Source organism: Mobula hypostoma, chromosome 30 (genome assembly GCF_963921235.1).
Source record: "Mobula hypostoma chromosome 30, sMobHyp1.1, whole genome shotgun sequence".
Classification (NCBI taxonomy): Eukaryota; Metazoa; Chordata; class Chondrichthyes; order Myliobatiformes; family Myliobatidae; genus Mobula; species Mobula hypostoma.
The window spans coordinates 12,029,260-12,049,771 of NC_086126.1; the positions used below are offsets into that span (position 1 = coordinate 12,029,260).

Sequence of the window (20,512 nt, forward strand, 5' to 3'; positions counted from 1 at the left end):
AATTCGCAGAAGGAGTTTGTGCGTTCTTCCCCTGATCGCGCCAGTTCGGGCAGCGCGGCGACTCTTGCCGTCCCACCCTCGATGTGCACGTGACAAATAAAGCTAATCTTTAAACCTATGCACTCTCTTGGAAACTCTCGTGGTCCGGGGTGAGAAAAGGACTGTGACTATGAACAATTTTATACACCTCTATAAGGTCTCTCCTCAGCCCTAGGGAAACAGCCGCAGGCAGTCTAGCCTCTCCTAGATTTCAGTTCCTTTAACATCCAATGTTTTCGCATCCTCTCCAACGTAATCACATTCTTAAAAAGATTCTGGAATGGGTTGTTCTGAATCTTTTAGGTTCAGAAGACACACTAGTAGAATAATGCCATTTGGCCCCATCGAATCTGCTAGACATTTCATTATGGCTGAGGTACTTCCCCTCTCTATTCCATTCCACTGCCCTGTAACCTTTGTCGCCCTTATTAATCAATAAGCTTCTTCTTAAAATATACGCAAAGGTATCGCCTCCACAACTGCCTGTGGCAATGAATTCCACAGATTCACCACCCTCTGGCTAAAGAAATCTCTCCTCATCTCTGTTCTAAAGGGAAGTTCCTCTATTTCGAGGCTGTGCCCTCTGATCCTAGGTTCCCCCGCTCCGTCCTTTCGAAATTCTGAAGATTCAAGAGGCAGAGAACGGTGTGGGTATGAAACCCGGGACCGTGTGTCCATACGTCTGTCACACACCCACACTGACGTCTTTTGAAACCCAGTTTTTTTTTGTGTGACGTCTATCAGACACAGGAAATGGTGGGAGAGAAAGAAAGTCTATATTTAACGGAGATCAACAACCTCTATTGAAAAGCTAAAGTCAGATGTATCAGTACTACAGTGGAGTAAAGAGGACTACAGAGGCTTGAGAGAGGAGTTGGCCAGAATTGACTGGAAAAGAACTCTGGCAGGGATGACGGCAGAGCGAGGATGGCTGGAATTTCTGGAAGTAATTCGGAAAGTATGTCCCAAAGAGGAAAATGTTTTCGAAAGGCAAAGTGACGCAACCGTGGCGAACAAGACAAATCAAAGCCAACACAAGAGCCAAAGAGAGGGTATATAATCGAGCAAAAATTAGCGGGAAGTTGAAGGGTTCGGAAGCTTTTAAAACCAACAGGAGGTAACTAAAAAGTCATTAAGAAGGAAAATATGGAATACTAAAGTAAGCTAGCCAATAATACCGTCGTCGTCCTGGCTATTCCTTCGTCCGCCTGTTCCACCGTTGAGGTTTTGGTTGGATTGTTCTTTGACAGGGACCTCACCCTCGACCTTACCGCCATGGGTGACCCTACCAGGAGCATAGCTCCAGACGGCATTGCTCTCGGGATCTCAGGACCACACAAGCTTCTCCACCGCGACAAGGTGACAAACCACGGAGAAGAACCAATAATACCAACGGTTTCTTCAGATGCACAAAGCGTAAAAGAGAGGCGCAAGTGGATATTGGATTGCTGGAAACGATGCTGGAGAGGTAGTAATGGGGGGCAAAGAAATGGCGGACGAAGTGCAAGTGGGACAGGTCAAAAGCTTTAAGTTCCTCGGGGTCAATATCACAAATGACCTGACTTGATCCAACCAAGCAGAGCTCACTGCCAAGAAGGCCCACCAGCGCCTTTACTTCCTGAGAAAACTAAAGAAATTTGGCCTGTCCCCTAAAACCCTCACTCATTTTTATAGATGCACCGTCGAAAGCATTCTTCTAGGGTGCATCACAACCTGGTATGGAAGTTGTCCTGTCCAAGACCGGAAGAAGCTGCAGAAGATCGTGAACACGGCGCAGCACATCACACAAACCAATCTTCCGTCCGTGGATTCACTTTACACCGCACACTGTCGGAGCAGTGCTGCCAGGATAATCAAGGACACGACCCACCCAGCCAACATGCTTTTCGTCCCTCTTCCCTCCGGGAGAAGGCTCAGGAGCTTGAAGACTCGTAGGGCCAGATTTGGGAACAGCTTCTTTCCAACTGTGATAAGACTGCTGAACGGGTCCTGACCCGGTTCTGGGCCGTACCCTCCAAATATCCGGACCTGCCTCTCGGTTTTTTTTTGCACTACCTTACTTTCCCTGTTCTATTTTCTATTTATGACTTATAATTTAAATTTTTAATATTTACTAATTTTAACCATTTTAAATATTTAATATTTGTAATCCGGGGAGTGTGAAGAGCAGAATCAAATATCGCTGTGATGATTGTACGTTCTAGTATCAATTGTTTGGCGACAATAAAGTATAAAATATAAAATCGTTGGATAAAGTAAACGGTCTAAGAGCATTTCTCCACCAGGGAAGAGGGCATAGATTTAAAGGTTAGTTTTATTTGTCAAAAGTACTCCGAAACTGGTAGGAAATGCGTCGGTTATGTCCAATTTACTGGCGGGCAGCAGGTGTCGCCACGTCTCCGGCGCCAACGCAGCCTGCCCACAACTTACTACCCGAAACGAACAGGATACAGGTGAACGCCCACGTGGTCACGGGAAGAACCCACACAATCCAACTCCGTCCGGAAATTGAACCCGGGTCTCAGTACCGTGTCGCCCCAAAACATTTGTTTCCCATACCGGGAGTCGAACCCGGGCCGCCTGGGTGAAAACCAGGAATCCTAACCGCTAGACCATATGGGAGACGCTGTCATACAACAGCGGACATGCAAAGGTATTCGAAAGGCAACTTCACACAGACGCTGAGGTGGGACTTCAGCAAGCTTTAAAAAACATTTCTAAATATATATGAAACCCCTGGTTCCCCTTGGCTGCGCAAGTCTCGGCAAGAAGACCTCCAGCCCCGCCGAACCGGAGATTGAAGCGCTCTCTTACCCGAAACCCCAGTTTGTGTGGTTGCTGCGTCATTTGCTGCCCTGTTACAAATTAGTGCCGCGAAATAGCAGACGGTACACCGCAAACGATTAATAGATTATCTTTACGATTCTTAATTTGACTAAAGTGTGAGTAAAGAAAAGAACAAATAAAAATGTTAATGAAACACTCAAATGTGCGCAAGTTGGAGCTGACAGTTTCTCCACAGTCATCGATCTCGCCCCTGGCTTCGTTAACTCACGGTCCCGCTCCGGGTCGAATCCTACGATATCTTCTCTCCTGCGTCTTCCCTCTTCATCTCCCCTCGAACAACAGCCCCAAGGCCAACCTTACTGTCCCTCACCAGAGAAACCTCCCCTGAATCCGACCATCCTCATTGGATGGTGCACATTTCTCCTCGTCCCTTATCTTCAACAATAACCCAAACAAGCTGAGAACAGAACTGAAAAAACGACATACATACAGCATAACAGTAGTACAAATATGAACCAGGGCGTTACATATATAAAAGGTTTCTCAGGGTTTTTTTTGGCCGTAGTCTCTGCCATCTTTTCTCAGCTTTACTCTCCCAAGGTTGGGGGACTGAGAGTCAGAATGCATATATTTAAGGCCATAAGACATAGGAACAGAACGAGGCCATTCGGCCCATGAAATCTACTAACCTTTCCATCATGGCTGATTTATTATCCCTCTCAACCCCATTCTCCTGCCTTCTCCCTGTAACCTTTGACGCCTTTACTAATGAAGAACCAACCAACCGCAGCTTTAAATATACCCAATGATCCGGCATCCAAAGCCGCCTGTGGCAATGAATTCCACAGATTCACCACCCTCTGTCTGAAGAAAATCCTTGTCATCTCTGTCCTAAAAAGGCGACCTTCTAATCCGAGGCTGTGCCCTCTGGTCCTAGACTCCCCCACTATAGGAAGCCAACCTCCTCCATATTCACTGTATACATATTCAGTAGATTCTCTCTCCCCCCTCCCCCCCCGCCACCCCACCATCCCACGGTCTTCTAAACCCCAGTGAGTACAGGGGTAGCGTCCTGTAGGATAGTTTCTATCTTAAACGGTCCTCAGGACTTCAGGAAGGTGTAGATAAACCATCCCCCCTCTGCGAATACATTGCCTCCTCCGTTGAGAGAATTAAGCGCACCAAGTTCCCGGGAGTTCACATCACGGATGACCTCACCTGGTCCCTTAATATCACCTCCGCTTCCTGAGAAGATCGAGGCAAACGAGATTCTACCCCACCCTCAACCCACCCCACCAACCCCGCCCCAGATCTTAACTGTGTTTTGCAGGAGCACCACTGAGGGCGTCCTGACAAACTGCACCGGGAGCAGCCGAGCATCGGACCCGAAGTCCCTACAAAGGACTGTGAGAACGACCGAGAGGATCATAGGGGTCTCTCTACCGTCCATCGGGGACATTTATCAGGAGCGCTGCGTACGCAGGGCCCTCAGTATTATCAAGGATCCCACCCGTCCATCCAGCATCCTCTTTGACTTTCTACCATCAGGCAGGAGACTCCGATGCGTAAAGACAAGAACGGTCAGGATGGGAAACAGTTTCTTCCCTCAGTCCATCATCCCTGCTCTTGGCCTGCATCGCCCGAAACCTTTCTACTATCCAAGTGCACAGGTTTGCAGTAATTTGCCTCTCAAACCCCCTCATGTTTCCTCTGTTATCTTCCACTGTCTTCCATGTGGTCTAGCGGTTAGGATTCCTGGTTTTCACCCAGGCGACCCGGGTATGGGAGGTAAACGTTTTCCAGCGGCACTAAAACAATACTACACCGAAGACGCCGGGGCCGACAATCCAGCACATTGCTCTCTGATTTGATTTGACGCAAACGACGCATTTCTCGGCATGTTTCGATTGACTTGTGACAACTAAAACTCAATTTTAATCCTCTGACCTCTGTGGGAAACTTCCGCACCCAGGTCTAGGGTGGGGGTCGGGGTGGTGTGGAGAGCTACTTACCCCAACCCTCCCTCTGCTTTCCCCACATTCTCAACCCCTCCACTTCTCCATTTCGGTCGCGGGGTCATCCCGTTGCAGTGGTCCCGTCTCCGACTTCCTTCTGGCTTGTTTCGTTGCCGGCGTGTTGGATGGCACCTTTTGAGACATGGAGCTGTCGCGGGAGATGAAGATAAAGAGGGAGGTGGAGGTTCTGAAGGCCGCGTTCCTGCAGGGGGAGGGGGGGGGAGGAGGAGAGGCAGCAAGTTGCCCCTCAAATCCCTTACACCTCCGCTATTCTGAGGGAGAGAGAAAACAGGAAATTATAGGCCAGTTAGCCTGACATCAGTGTTGGGGGAGATGCTGGAGTCAATTATAAAAGATGAAATAGCGAAACATTTGGATAGCAGTAACAGGATCGGTCCGAGTCAGCATGGATTTACGAAGGGGAAATCATGCTTGACTAATCTTCTGGAATTTTTTTGAGGATCTAACTCGGAAAATGGACAAGGGAGAGCCAGTGCATGTAATGTACTTGGACTTTCAGAAAGCCTTTGATAAGGTCCCACGTAGGAGATTAGTGGGCAAAATTAAGGCACATGGTATTGGGGGCAGAGTACTGACATGGATAGAAAATTGGTTGGCAGACAGGAAAACAAAGAATAGGGATTAACGGGTCCCTTTCGGAATGGCAGGCGGTGACCAGTGGGGTACCGCAAGGCTCGGTGCTGGGACCAAAGTTATGTACAATATACATTAATGATTTAGATATAAGGATTAAAAGTAACATTAGCAAATTTGCTGATGACGCAAAGCTGGGTGGCAGTGTGAAATGTGAGGAGGATGTTATGAGAATGCAGGGTGACTTGGACAGGTTGGGTGAGTGGGCAGATGCATGGCAGATGCAGTTTAATGTGGATAAATGTGAGGTTATCCACTTTGGTGGCAAGAACAGGAAGGCAGATTACTATCTGAATGGTGTCAAGTTTGGAAAAGGGGAAGTACAAAGGGATCTAGGTGTCCTTGTTCATCCGTCACTGAAAGTAAGCATACAGGCACAGCAGGCAGTGAAGAAAGTTAATGGCATGTTGGCCTTCATAACAAGGGGAGTTGAGTATAGGAGCAAAGAGGTCCTTCTGCAGTTGTACAGGGGCATTGTAAGACCACACCTGGAGTACTGTGTACAGTTTTGGTCTCCAAATTTGAGGAAGGACATTCTTGCTATTGAGGGAGTGCAGCGTAGGTTCACAAGGTTAATTCCCAGGATGGCGGGACTGTCGTATGTTGAAAAATTGGAACGACTGGTGTTGTATACACTGGAATTTAGAAGGTTGAGAGGGGATCTGATTGAAACATATAAGATTATTAAGGGATTGGACACGCTAGAGGCAGGAAACATATTCCCGATGTTGGGGGAGTACAGAACCAGAGGCCACAGTTTAAGAATAAGAACTCCATTTAGAACGGAGTCGAGGAAAAACTGTTTCACCCAAAGAGTTGTGGATCTGTGGAATGCTCTGCCTCAGAAGACAGTGGAGGCCAATTCTCTGGATGCTTTCAAGAAAGAGTTAGATAGAGCTCTTAAAGATAGCGGAGTCGAGGTATATGGGGAGAAGGCAGGAACGGAGTACTGATTGTGGATAATCAGCCATGATCACAGTGAATGGCGGAGCTGGCTCGAAGGGCCGAATGGCCTACTTCTGCACCTATTGTCTATTGTCTATTGGTCTAGCGGTTAGGATTCCTGGTTTTTCACCCAGGCGGCCGGGGTTCGACTCCCGCTCTGGGAAGTAGCTGTTTTCGTGGGTCACTGTTGCTGTACCGCCGAAGGCGCCAGTGAGTTGCCTCTCAAATCCTGCACCCGGCTGGTGGGTGGCAGCGCCGACCGCATATCCCCCACCGACAGCGAGTCTCAGATGAAGGAGGAGGCGACTTGCTATTTATTACAAGGTTACATGTACGTTGCGTTTTATGGATTGTCTGTGTCTCTCTATATATCTATCTATCCATCACTTTCCCTCCATGTATCCATTTCTCTACCAGTATTAATTCATCTATTTATTTATCTGTCTATCTATACATTATGTGCTTATTTATTATCAGTTTGTTTATTTATTGGTATGATATGTTTATTTTCTGTATGTGTCAAGTATATCTCCTTACGTACGTTAGTTGTGTATCTTTGTGTGTAGCTTCACACTGATTCTACTGTACTTCGTTGTTCTGCTGAGAATGCCCGCAAGAAAGTGAATCTCGGCCGACAGATACAGGGCGCACTTTGATAACAAAATCTACTTTCTGATTTGACGTTGAGCTTTGAAGACTGACAATCAGCGATCTTGAACCCTGAATGTTATTGGTAATGTTTATCATTGTCACGCGTGCCGAGGCTCAAGGAGAAACTTTCTCTGACACGCCGTCCGTACGGATCACACCAACACCTTGAGGTAGAACGGAGTTGAAGTCAAGTCAAGTTGATTGTCACTTAATTATATACTTGTATATACCGTATATAACTATATATTGGATATAGAAACAAGACAACGTTTCTCCGAACCAGGGTGTAAAGCAGAGTAGTACACATAACACACAATAAGGATAAAATCCACAGGAGAATCACACATAAATAACAAACTGAAGTGTATAAATTAAATACTGTCAGGTACGGAACAGATTAACTGGTGACACTTCGGATGCGATGTGGCAGGGATTTCAGAAGCCTGATGGCCTGAGGGAAGAAACTGTTTCCCATCCTGACCGCTCTTGTCTTTACGCATCGGAGTCTCCTGCCTGATGGTAGAAAGTCAAAGAGGATGCTGGATGGACGGGTGGGATCCTTGATAATACTAAGGGCCCTGCGTACGCAAGAAAATGGATCTCGGCTGACGTAAACAGGGCGCATTTTGATAACAAAATTTGCTTTGTGCTTTGACGTTGAGCTTTGAAGACTGACAAGAAGTAATGAATGTGATTGGTAATCGGTTTATAATTGTCAGGTGTGTCGTGTTCAGGAGGAAAAAAAACTTTCCTCTTACACGCCGTTCGTCCCGATCACACCAACAGATAGGTACATTGAGGTTGGGCAGAGTGGAGGTCGAGTCAAGGTAACTCAAGTTTATTGCAATTTAATTATATACATGTATTACATACAATATATTTAGAAACTAGACAACGTTTCTACGAACCAGGGTGTAAATCACAGTCGTACACATAATACACAATCTGTTAGTCTCATGAGACCATGGATTTGCGCCTTGGAAGATTTCCAGGGCGCAGGCCTGGGCAAGGTTGTATGGAAGACCAGCAGTTGCCCATGCCGCAAGTCTCCCCTCTCCAGGACACCGATGTTGTCCAAGGGAAGGGCATTAGGACCCACACAGCTTGGCCCCGGTGTCATCGCAGAGCAATGTGTGGTTAAGTGCCTTGCTCAAGGACACAACACGCTGCCTCAGCCAAGGCTCGAACTAGCGACCTTCAGATCACTAGACGAACGCCTTAACCACTTGGCCACGCGCTAACACTTAACACACAAAAACTTATGAAGATAAGGATAAAATCTACAAATGAATTACGCATAAAAAAACAAATGAAAGTGCGTAATTTAAATATTGTCAGGTACAGAACAGATTAACCGGTGACACTTCGAATGCGATGCGGCAGGGAGTTCAGAATCCTGATGGCCTGAGGGAAGAAACTGTTTCCCATCCTGACCGTTCTTGTCTTTATGCATCGGAGTCTCCTGCCTGATGATAGAAAGTCAAAGAGGATGCTGGATGGATGGGTGGGATCCCTGATAACGCTAAGGGTCCTGTGTAAGCAGTGCTCCTGATAAATGCCCCCGATGGGCGGTAGGGAGACCCCTATGGTCCTCTCGGCCGTTCTCACAGTCCTTTGTAGGGACTTTGTAGAACCTCGTTTGCCTCAACCTTCTCAGGAAGTGGAGGGGCTGCTGAACCTTCTTCTTCAGGGAGGTATTATTCAGGGACCAGGTGAGGTCATCCGTGAAGTGAAGTCCCAGGGACTCGGTGCGCTGAACTCCCTCAATGAAGGGGCCAGGTGCTCGCAGAGAGGGATGGGCCATCTGCACCCTCCAGAAGTCGAAAGCAAAAAGAGAATGCAGAATAAAGTGTTACAGCTACAGAGAGAGTGCAGTGCAGGCGGACAAGTGAAGTGCAAGGGTAGAATGTGGGCTAATGAGGTGGGACTGATGCTGGTTTGCTGGTTTCATTGTATGAGAGGCCCGTTCCAGATAGAAACAATACCCTGAGGGCTCTGCGCCTGGACTCACTGGGCTTTAGAAGAACGTGGGATAGGGGCGGAGGGAATCTACTGAATAGGTATACAGTGAATGTGGAGGATTGGCTTTCTACAGCTGGGAAGTCTGGGACCAGAGGGCACAGCCTCGGATTAGAAGGTCTCCTTTTTAGAACGCAGACAGGCAAGAATTTTCTTTAGACAGAGGGTGGTGAATCTGTGGAATTCATTGCCACAGGCGGCTCTGGATGCCGGGTCATTGGGTATATTTAAAGCTGTGATTGATAGGTTCTTGATTAGTAAGGACGTCAAAGGTTACAGGGAGAAGACAGGAGAAAGGGTTTCAAAGGGACAATAAATCAGCCATGATGGAAAGGTTAGCAGATTTCATGGGCCGAATGGTCTAGATCTGTTCCTATGTCTTATGGTCTAAAATCTATGCATTCTGACCCTCAGTCCCCCAACCTTGGGTGAAAGACTACGTGTGTTCACCTTGTACATATCCCTCCGTACTAAAACACCCACAGGAGAGTAAAGCTGAGAAAAGATGGCAGAGACTACGGCCAAAAAAACCCCCGAGAAACCTTTCATATATGTAAATGCCCTGGTTCATATTTTAACTGTTATGCTGTATGTATCTCAGTTTGGCAGTTCTGTAAGAGCAGTCTGTTCTGTTTTCAGCTTGTTTGGGTTACTGTTGAAGATAAGGGATGAGGAGAAATGTGCGCCATCCAATAAGGATGGTCGGATTCAGGGGAGGTTTCTCTGGTGAGGAACAAAAAGGTCGGCCCTGGGGCTGTTGTTCGAGAGGAGATGAAGAGTGAAGACGCAGGAGAGAAGATACCGCAGAATTCGACACGAAGCAGGACCGTGATGAAACGAAGCCGGGGCGAGATCCGTGACCATGGAGAAACCGTCAGCTCCAACCTGCGCACATTTGAGTGTTTCATTAAAATTTTTATTTGTTCTTTTCTTTACTAACACTCCAGTCAAATTAAGAACTGTAAAGATAATGTATTAATTGTTTGCGGTGTACTGTCTGTAAATTCGTGGCCTTAATTTGTAACACGGTAGGGAATTACACAGCATCGACACAAAGCGGGGTTTGGGGTGGGAGAGCGCGTCAATATAGGAGTTTGGCGGGGCTGGAGGTTGTGTTCCCGAGACTTGCGCAGCCAAGGGGAACCAGGGGGTTTCATATCTATTTAGAAATGCTTTTTAAAGATTGTGATTGTATGCAGCTTGCTGAAGTCCCACCTCAGTGTCTGTGTGAAGTTGCCTCTCAAATCCCTTCGATGTATCCTCTCTATCGTCTTTCAGCGTCTCCCATATGGTCTACCGGTTAGGATTCCTGGTTTTCACCCAGGCGGCCCGGGTTCGACTCCCGGTATGGGAAGCAAACGACACTGTACTGAGACCCGGGTTCAAATCCTGGAAGGAGTGTGCGCCACGTGGGTGTAATCCCGTGCTGAACTTTACCCTTGATTACACTCTGTAACAGAAGAGACCAGCCATCATCTTTTGGCCACTGTAGGCTCTGAGCACCCTTCTCAAAACGATGAAAGTATTTGTCTTCTTCAAATGGAGATCTTCATCAAATTGATGTCTTCATCAATTTAACTTCCCGACTGGCAATAAACTTATTCCTAGAGCCGGAAATTTTTCTCTCTCGAACCTTAACTTCTCCACCTCAAACCGCCTCTGTTTTTCTGCTGCTTCCCTCCGACTGTTTTTTTTTCGCAGCTTCTAATCTAAGTCTGTCTCGCTCGAACCTTAGTTGTTGCAGCCGTAACTGAACCTCTGGGTTCTCCGGTTTAATTTCAGGAAACAATTCTAACACCCCCTCTTTAAAGACCCTCCGAGATACATAGTGCTCAGCTGTTCTCCTCTGAATCACTGCCGTTCTCATAGCCGGCTTTGCCGCAGTAAGTTCCAGCTTTCTGGCAATGGCCAACAAGTCATCCTTTCATCCCCTAATGCCTCAGGGTCTGGCGATGCCAGAAATTCATCGATATCCATTGCTGCTGGTTTCCACACACAAGTCAATCAAAAGGGAAGTAACCGATCAGTTCGATAATCAATCAATCAATCAATAAGCTCCAATTTTGTTCATGTCGCAGACGAGCTCCCAAATTTGTTACGCACCAGCAGCAATAGATCACAAACTAAGTCAGGTTTTTATGTTAAAACCACTATCTTTATTAGTATCTACTCAATATATAAAAGATGAAATGAAATAAATAGAAGTTAACAATATTATGCTTGTGTGTGTGGCTCCCAAACTATCAAGTTTGGGAACAATTCTTAAACTCTTAGGATTCAGAATGCAAAGTAGGAATGTCCTGTAATCCACGGAATAAATGAGTGAGGGGAGAGATCTGTAAATCTACTTTAGAGAAAACGCAATGACGAAAGATTCCACAAGTTCCACGCTGGGTAAATGAATAACCGTAGTCGGAGATCTTGTCTGTCGAGACGTTCGGAAATCCACGTCGAAATATCACCAGGTGGCAGTCACGAAATATCCCTTTCTTCCAAAAGGGGTGTAAGGGGTTTCTTCTTTTTACTGCGTAGGCTAATGAAAATGGCTTCTTTGTTATGTTATAATTAAAATGGCTTCCCTGTGATGTTCGCTGCGGAGAGAGTGGTTCTTTTTCTGGCAGCTTGTTTGGGTTATATTATTGATACGGGGAAGTACGAACCAATGAGTGTCCATGTTATTCTTTTTGTGGGTGACATTCTGTCTCGTATGGCTGGGAACCGGGTGGTTTGAGGGACTTTTCAGGAGGAGACCCGGAGAGGAAGGACGTGCCGGAAGCGCTCTGGTCGACCACCGTGGATGATCCCGAGCGGCGAGTCGAGGGGGTCGTAGGGGATCGCAGGGTGAAGAGAAGACCCCGTTATTTGAGCTACAACTTGCGTGCACGAAGAAGTTGGACTTTGGTAAGTCTGGGCGCCTTCTTCTTTCTCTCGTATATTGTATCCCTATTAATCTCATAGTCCCAGTAAGATTTATAGAGTGTAATCTGTAAAGTGTACATTGTGTGCTGTCTGATAATTGATGTGTGAGGTTGTATCAGGTGTCATTACACAGCAACCGACGCAACCGTGAGACACGGGTTGGCGGGCGGACTGTGTTTCCCCGAGATAATCACAAGCGATAGAGCTGAGCGTTACAGGGGTTGGCACATAACACACCCAAATCCAGGTAAGGGTTAACAACAGTGATCCCACAGGATGCTCCAACAAACATCCACATACGGATTTTACTAAGTGACAGTCACACATTCAATAGACGGTGTGCCGTTGACCATCCCAATCTTCTGGGCATGGAAAAGTATCAGACTTTACCCATTTTAAACAAGCTCCCACTGGCAGCTTGTAGTCCACAGCCTCTCTCTCTCTCTCTCTCTCCTTTCTTACTGAAAGTCTCAGTGGTCCGTCGCAGCTTGTAATACTGATATCATAGTCCCGCCTATCCAGGCGTCTCGTAAGTGACAGTCCACAGTTACATGTTAGAACCCCAAAGTCCCCCCCCCCCACAGCTCCCCCTCCCACGCACAAGCAGCAGCAAGGAAACAACCACCACTCACCAGCAAAAAAAGTATCGGCACCCTCAGCACCCCCCCACCACCAACCGAGCACTGAAGCGTGCAGCAAAGCACCAGTAAAGGCTCAGACTTGCACTACCTCAAAGACTACTCGTTCACCCGGTATTCGACATACCCCAGACTCTCTCTCTCTCTCCCTCTCTCTCTCTCCCTCTCTCTCTCTCTCTCTCTCTCTCTCTCTCTCTCTCTCTCTCTCTCTCTCTCTCTCTCTCTCTCTCTCCCTCTCTCTCTCTCTCTCTCTCTCTCTCTCTCTCTCTCACTCTTCTCTCTCTCTCTCTTTCTCTCTCTCTCTCCCTCTCTCTCTCTCTCTCTCTCTCTCTCTCTCTCTCCCTCCCTCTCTCTCTCTCTCTCTCTCTCTCTGTCCCTATTTCACGGCGAGAGGGGAGACCCTGATTTACGTGATCTTCTGCTGCTGTGGCCCATCCACTTCAAGGTTCGATGTGCTGTGCATTCAGAGATGCTCTTCTGCACACCACTGTTGTAATGCGTAGTTACTTGAGTTACTGTCACCTTCCTGTCAGCTTGAACCAGTCTGGTCACTCTTCCCTGACCTCTCCCATTAACAAGGCATTTTTGCCCACAGAACTGACACTCACTGAATTTTTTTTTGTTTTATTGTTTACTGCACCATTTCTCTATGAACTCGAGAGACTGTTGAATGTAAAAATCCAGGAAGATCAGCAGTTTATGAGATACTCAAACCACCCCATCTGGCACCAACTATCATTCCACAGTTAAAGTCGCCATGACTACATTTCTCCTCCCCCCCCCACCCCCCGCATTCTCAACAGCACACACTGAATGCTGGAAGAACTCAGCAGATCAGGCCGCATCTATGGAAAGGATAAAACTTTTAGCCTTAGCCTCTTCACCAGGACTGGATAGGAAGGAGGGGGGAGGCACTAGAATAAAAAAAAACTGAGGGGAGGGAAAAGAGTACAAGACGGAAGGGGATAGGTGTGGCCAGTTGGTGGGGGAGGGACGATGAAGTAAGAAGTTGGGAGGTGATAGGTGGAAAAGGTAAAGGGCTGGAGAGGAAGGAATCTGATAGGAAAGTGGAGCATGGGAGAAAGGGGAGGAGGAGGGGCACCAGGGGAAGGTGGTAGGCATGTGAGAAGAAACGTTCAGAGGCCAGAGTGGGGAATAGAAGGAGAGGGAAGGCGGGCGGGGAGGAAAACTACCAGAAAAAGAAATTGATATTTATGCCATCAGGCTGGGGCCTACCCCGACGGAATATGAGGTGTTCTTCCTCCACCCCGAGAGTGGCCTCTTCGTGGCAGACCTCTGAAGGGGAACGGGGAGAGGAATTAAAATGGTTGGCCACTGGGAAATTCTGCTCTTTGTGGATAGAGCGGCGGTGCTTGACATTCATGTCGGGTCTAAGCACTGTAGAGGAGGCCATATCAGGAGCATCCGATACAATAGACGACTCCAATAGATAGGTAGATGAGGTGTTGCCTCCCCTGGAAGAACTGTTTGGGACCCTGAATGGAGGGGAATGGGGGGGGGGCGGAGGTGAATGTGCAGGTGTAGCATTTCTGTCGCTTGCAGGGATTAGGAGGGACAAATGGACAAGGAATCACGGAGGGAGAGATCCCTTTGGAAAGCGGAGACTGGAGGGCCGAGGTTGGATGTATTTGGTGGTAGGATCCCACTGAAGATAGCAGAGAAGTGTGGAGAATGGTGTGTTGGAGGCGGGCGCTCATGGGGTGGTAGATGGGGACAAGAGGAACTCTATGCCAGTTAAGGTGGCGAGAAGATGGGGCTGAGTGTGGATATCCAGGAGATGGAGGAGATGTAGATGGATGCAGGAGGAAGGGAAACCCCGTTCTTTGAAGAAGGAAGGTATCCCTGTTCTCTTGGAAAACTAAGCCTCATTCTGGAAGCAGACGGGTGGAGATGAAGGAATTGAGAAATGGGGATATCAATTTTACGAGAGTCATGGTGGGACAAGGTATAGTCAAGATGGCCGAAGCACTAAAGTAGGATGAGTGTACATGGGCGATTGATGGGCTGAATGGCCTCGCTGTAAAGTCCTATGACCATGATTGGATCATGGGTTGAAACTTCCAAAGGACCACACGAATCCCTGACGCCAAGATTAGACAGTTCACGATCATTCGAGATGAATTCTTTGTAGTAAACTGCCCCCACCGCACCCGCCCCCCCCCCCACACACGCGCCCCTTCTCTTGGATACCTTCGATGAACTTACTAAATTAGGTGCCACGGTAGGTAGGGAAGGTAACTGTGAAGAGGGGTCTACAGAGGGATAGAGGTAGGATAGTGAGCGGGCACCGAACTGGCAAATGGGGTTTGAAGTGTCAAGACAAACTTTATTTTCCAAATGCTGAGGAATGCAGAGCCCAGAGGAGGAGAGGGATCCCAGGGTGTAATTCACACAGGACACACTGGCCCACACCTGTCCACACGACCACACATAAGCCCATACCCCTTTATCTTCTGCACTGTTTATTTATTTATTTATTTGTTAAGTAAGTCTTTGTTTTGTACTCCTCCCACAAAACAACAATTTAATGCGGTACAGTATGTCAGTGATGACAAATCTGATTCTGGCTCTGATCTGTCCACGCCTGCTTGCACCTGCCCACACCATATCACATCTGCCCACATCCGTCCAATGCTGTTACACCTGTCTGCATCTGACTACACCTTCCCACACCTGCACACACAGCCCAAACTTTCCCATATACGTCCACATCTTCCCACACCTGCACACATCGCCCTACCTGCCCATAATCTGGCCACTCCTTCCCACATCTTCCTACGCCTGCACACACAGCCCATATCTGTCCACACCTTCCTGCAGCTTCCCACACCTGCACACATCGCCCTACCTGCCCATATCTGTCCACACCTTCCCACATCCTCCCACACCTGCACATATCGCCCTACCTGCCCGTATCTGTCAATACCTTCCCACCTCTTCCCACACATGCACACATCGCCCACACCTGGCCGTATCTGTCTACGCCTTCCTATATCTTGCCACACCTGCCCTCACTGTATGGAGAGAGACGTCCAGCCGACACCGAAATCTGATGCTCAAAATGTCTCTTTTAATGAGATTATGATTAATAATGATTTATCGGCCGATTACAGAAATTGAAAGGCAGCGGAAGCCGTGACCATCGCATTTGGCTCCCCATCTCCCCTACGAGCCTTCCTTGCTGGGGTCACATTTCCGCTCATTTCCGTCTGCATCCGTGGATCCGCACTGCTTTTAACAACGTGTGAATGTGTCCGTCCCCGTCCTGTTTCCAACGGAGAAAGACACAGGTGAGTAGAGACACGAGTCAGTGGAACTGGGAACATTCAGTTTCGCGTTTCACAGTGTGATCCAGGCTGCAGAATTCCCGCTTCATTTCCCCTGGTCACTTCATGTAATTGTCACATCGGAGTCCGGGTAACTTCAGCGTTTCCACCCAGTAATCCCAAACAGGGCGTTGTGAGGCAGGCAGAAGGGGTTAGAGTGAAACTCCCTCTTTGCTGCCGTATCACACACTCCTGAGGTCAGACACAGAGTGAAGCTCCATTCACATCGTCCCATCACACACTCCCGGGGTCAGACACAGAGTGAAGCTCCCTCCACATCGTCCCATCACACACTCCCGGGGTCAGACACAGAGTGAAGCTCCCTCCACACCGTCCCATCACACACTCCCGGAGTCAGACACAGAGTGAAGCTCCCTCCACGCCGTCCCATCACACACTCCCGGGGTCAGACACAGAGTGAAGCTCCCTCCACATCGTCCCATCACACACTCCCGGAGTCAGACACAGAGTGAAGCTCCCTCCACGCCGTCCCATCACTCACTCCCGGGGTCAGACACAGAGTGAAGCTCCCTCCACACCGTCCCATCACACACCCCCGGAGTCAGACAGAGAGTGAAGCTCCCTCTACACTGTCCCATCACACACTCCCGGGATCAGACACAGAGTGAAGCTCCCATTACACACACCCAGGGCAGGAACAGCTGAGGTTACGGACAGAGTCTCGGACTAACACTTTGGTGAATTACGATGTCACCCGTCCCATGTGACCGGGCTCCTGGAATTCTGGGCCCTCTCTCTCGGTGCGGAAAATTTCCCAGCGGTTTGCACCGGAGCTGAACCCTTGCGGAGTAGCCGCATTTCAAGTTGGAATCCCTCCACTTCTGCAGCGCCTTTCACCAGCCAAGGGTGTCCTGGAGTTCGTTGTCACTCTCGCTCCCCACCGCCCCTTCATCAGGACGGGACTCACTGCTCATTGTCTCCCCTCTCATTCCCATCCCCGCCCCCACCCTCACCACCTCTCCCATTGTCGGCGCTTCCCTAACACCGACACTCCCTCCGCTCTCACCACCCACTCACGCAGCTCGACCCTCCCTCCTCATCCATCCACCTCTTTACAACGCTTCATCTTCATCCGCCCCTCCCATAGGACGACGCTGCCCACCCCTCACTGACCCCTACACCCCCGCTCACTGTACGACGCTCACTCACTACCCCTTCCCTACGGTGGCGCTTCCTCTTCACAGCCCCTCCCATGGCGCGGCGCTCCCTCGCACAGTGCAGCGTCCCCTCAGTGCTCAGATCTCAGGGGTGGGATTTGACCGCACGACCCCGTGGATTGTGGCGCGGTGAACAGTCTGGCGCACGGTCCCCTGGATCTGCGCGTCTACGCAAGAGATTCAGGACTTACCGGGTCGCCCCCCAGTTGCTGTCGACGGGGGAATTTGATCGGAGTAACCACATGCTCATCAAAGTATCGTTTCCATTTATGACAAACATCTGTCCGGTCCACACTGTGACACTCCCCCGGACCGAATCTGAGCACAGAAAGTATTTTAAAATACTGTTACTACCGTCCCTCAGTACAGGCCCTGTCGTAGCACAGGCCCTCCCGCAGTGCAGCGGTCCCACATTGTGACACTTCCCCCGCATCACCCCTCTGATAGCGCGACAGTCTCTCAGTACCTTGTTCAAAAAAAGGTAGTAGGGATAGTCCGGGTAATTATAGACCAGTCAGCCTTACGTCTGTGGTGGGAAAGCTGCCGGAAAAGATTCTTAGAGATAGGATCTATAGGCATTTAGAGAATCATGGTCTGATCAGGGACAGCCAGCATGGCTTTCTGAAAGGCAGATCGTGTCTAAAAAGCCTGAAAGAGTTCTTTGAGGAGGTGACCAGGGATATAGATGAGGGTAGTGCAGTGGATGTGATCTATATGGATTTTAGTAAGGCATTTGACAAGGTTCCACGCGGTAGGCTTATTCAGAAAGTCAGAAGGCATGGGATCCAGGGAAGTTTGGCCAGGTGGATTCAGAATTGGCTTGCCTGCAGAAGGCAGAGGGTGGTGGTGGAGGGAGTACATTCAGATTGGAGGTTTGTGACTAGTGGTGTCCCACAAGGATCTGTTCTGGGACCTCTACTTTTCGTGATTTTTATTAACGACCTGGATGTGGGGGTAGAAGGGTGGGTTGGCAAGTTTGCAGACGACACAAAGGTTGTTGGTGTTGTAGATAGTGTAGAGGATTGTCAAAGATTGCAGAGAGACATTGATAGGATGCAGAAGTGGGCTGAGAAGTGGCAGATGGAGTTCAACCCGGAGAAGTGTGAGGTGGTACAGTTTGGAAGGACAAACTCCAAGGCAGAGTACAAAGTAAATGGCAGGATACTTGGTAGTGTGGAGGAGCAGAGGGATCTCGGGGTACATGCCCACAGATCCCTGAAAGTTGCCTCACAGGTGGATAGGATAGTTAAGAAAGCTTATGGGGTGTTAGCTTTCATAAGTTGAGGGATAGAGTTTAAGAGTCGCGATGTAATGATGCAGCTTTATAAAAATCTCGTTAGGCCACACTTGGAGTACTGTGTCGAGTTCTGGTCGCCTCACTATAGGAAGGACGTGGAAGCATTGGAAAAGGTACAGAGGAGATTTACCAGGATGCTGCCTGGTTTAGAAAATATGCATTATGATCAGAGATTAAGGGAGCTAGGGCTTTAGTCTTTGGAGAGAAGGAGGATGAGAGGAGACATGATAGAGGTGTACACGATATTAAGAGGAATAGATAGAGTGGACAGCCAGCGCCTCTTCCCCAGGGTCCACTGCACAATACAAGAGGACATGGCTTTGAGGTAAGGGGCGGGAAGTTCAACAGGGATATTAGAGGAAGGTTTTTTACTCAGAGAGTGGTTGGTGCGTGGAATGCACTGCCTGAGTCAGTGGTGGAGGCAGATACACTAGTGAAGTTTAAGAGACTACTAGACAGGTATATGGAGGAATTTAAGATGGGGGCTTATATGGGAGACAGAGGGAGGGAGCCGCAGTGCCCCGGGAACTCGGGCAGAGAACGCGTGGATTAGCAACGTACCTGAGGTCCACTTTACCACAAACCCAAAGGTCGGCTGCTCGATATTGACCTGGAATCCGATTAGATCTCCTTCAACCTGCTGCCTAACGCTGGACACTGCGGATTTGTAGGTGCCTGTCAGGGTCCCGTCCTCGTTCATCATGATGTTCGCCATCGAATTCAGTTCATTAATCCAGCAGCCGGCCAGAGTCGGGACCTGAAATCAAGGTCACCTCATCGAATCTCGCCGGTCACCAGCAACTCCGTAGCGCCCACCTTTCAGGAAAATCCCACAGTTTATCAGGGCCAGCGACGCAACCTTAAGGTGCAGTCACCACTGGTGTGGAGGAAGCATGGGGGGGGGGGGGCGTCATTCTACACAGCATGATCCCAGAGACTGGGTACAGCCGCAATCCTGCCGAAGGAGTTCCGGCTGTCTGTCCTTCGGCGCGGAGCCCCGGTCACCGAGGGCTCGCAGTCGCAACCGGACTCGATAGATCCAGGAGTAGGAGGCGGACTTAACAAATCTCCGTGATTTCCGCGTAAGGACCCTGACTGATCTCCCGTCTCTCTAACCCAGGGTTGACCGGTCAGTGACGGGGAACAGGAACCCTGTCTGATTCTCTCTCTCTCTAACCCAGGGGTCGGAGAAGGGGAGCAGGAACCCTGGCTGAATCCCCACCTCTCTCAAACCCAGGGGTCACGGGGCAACGATGGGGAGTTAATTCCCAACGCAAATATGAATCAATTGCCCCTAATTTTCCCGCAGTAATCCTATTTCCACGACTTACCACAATGGAACAAGAGGCACCGACGTTGCCCAGCGCCAACAGGAGAAACAGGCGGGGAAGTTTGCGCAGCATGATGTCACCTCCGATCTGAGATGGAGCGCGCAGGTGCCAGGTAATATACCCTGCCCAGGTGGATTGTGGGAAAAAGAGCGCAGGGTGGGTATGATGATTGGGCGATTGCGAAACCACATATATAACTGTACAGAATTGTATATTTCTGGATAGTATATATGGAAGGCTGTGGTCCAGGTGCCGTGCGATGGGTATAGGCAGATTAAGTGGTTTTGGCACGGACTAGATGGGCCGAAGGGCCTGTTTCTGTGGTCTACTTCTCCATGACTCTATTTCCAAATTCTGCAGAATCACTGCTGCTGTATTTTTTTTTAAATACTTCATATCTATTTCACTCATCTGCTCCCCCCTCCCCCCGCCCCACACACACACTCCTCCAATCACGAACAGGAACGGCACGGCATCTGAAGACGCCAACCTGGCGTTGATCTTGAAGTGAACCTTGACACTGATCCTGGGGTCAATCGGGCATTCATTGCGTCTGGATTTGGGGCAGGGTGGCGGCAATGTTTCAAGATTGCCGGCGGCACTAAACGGGGCGGTGTTGTCAGCAGGATCGGGGTCACTGGGTGAGGAGTGGGGAGGTGGAGGAAGGGGGGAGCAGAAAGGTATCAACGCAA

The 20,512-nt window shown here is 49.0% G+C and overlaps 1 protein-coding gene and 2 non-coding genes across 3 annotated transcripts; 1 reads left to right on the forward strand and 2 right to left on the reverse strand.

Annotated features, from left to right (window-relative positions):
* Positions 1-2,589: 2,589 nt before the first annotated feature.
* trnae-uuc (transfer RNA glutamic acid (anticodon UUC)) lies at positions 2,590-2,661 on the reverse strand. The gene has a single exon. It is a non-coding gene; the product is annotated as a tRNA-Glu (tRNA).
* Positions 2,662-10,392: 7,731 nt separating this feature from the next.
* trnae-uuc (transfer RNA glutamic acid (anticodon UUC)) lies at positions 10,393-10,464 on the forward strand. Its single transcript has one exon. It is a non-coding gene; the product is annotated as a tRNA-Glu (tRNA).
* Positions 10,465-15,922: 5,458 nt separating this feature from the next.
* On the reverse strand, positions 15,923-19,892 carry LOC134339630 (streptavidin-V2-like). The gene is made up of 4 exons (XM_063036308.1): positions 19,824-19,892; positions 19,051-19,246; positions 17,384-17,510; positions 15,923-15,953 (listed from the first exon to the last, which is right to left on the reverse strand). Exons 1-4 carry the CDS (start codon positions 19,890-19,892, stop codon positions 15,923-15,925), a joined length of 423 nt encoding a protein of 140 aa, XP_062892378.1.
* Between the last annotated feature and the right edge of the window lie 620 nt (positions 19,893-20,512).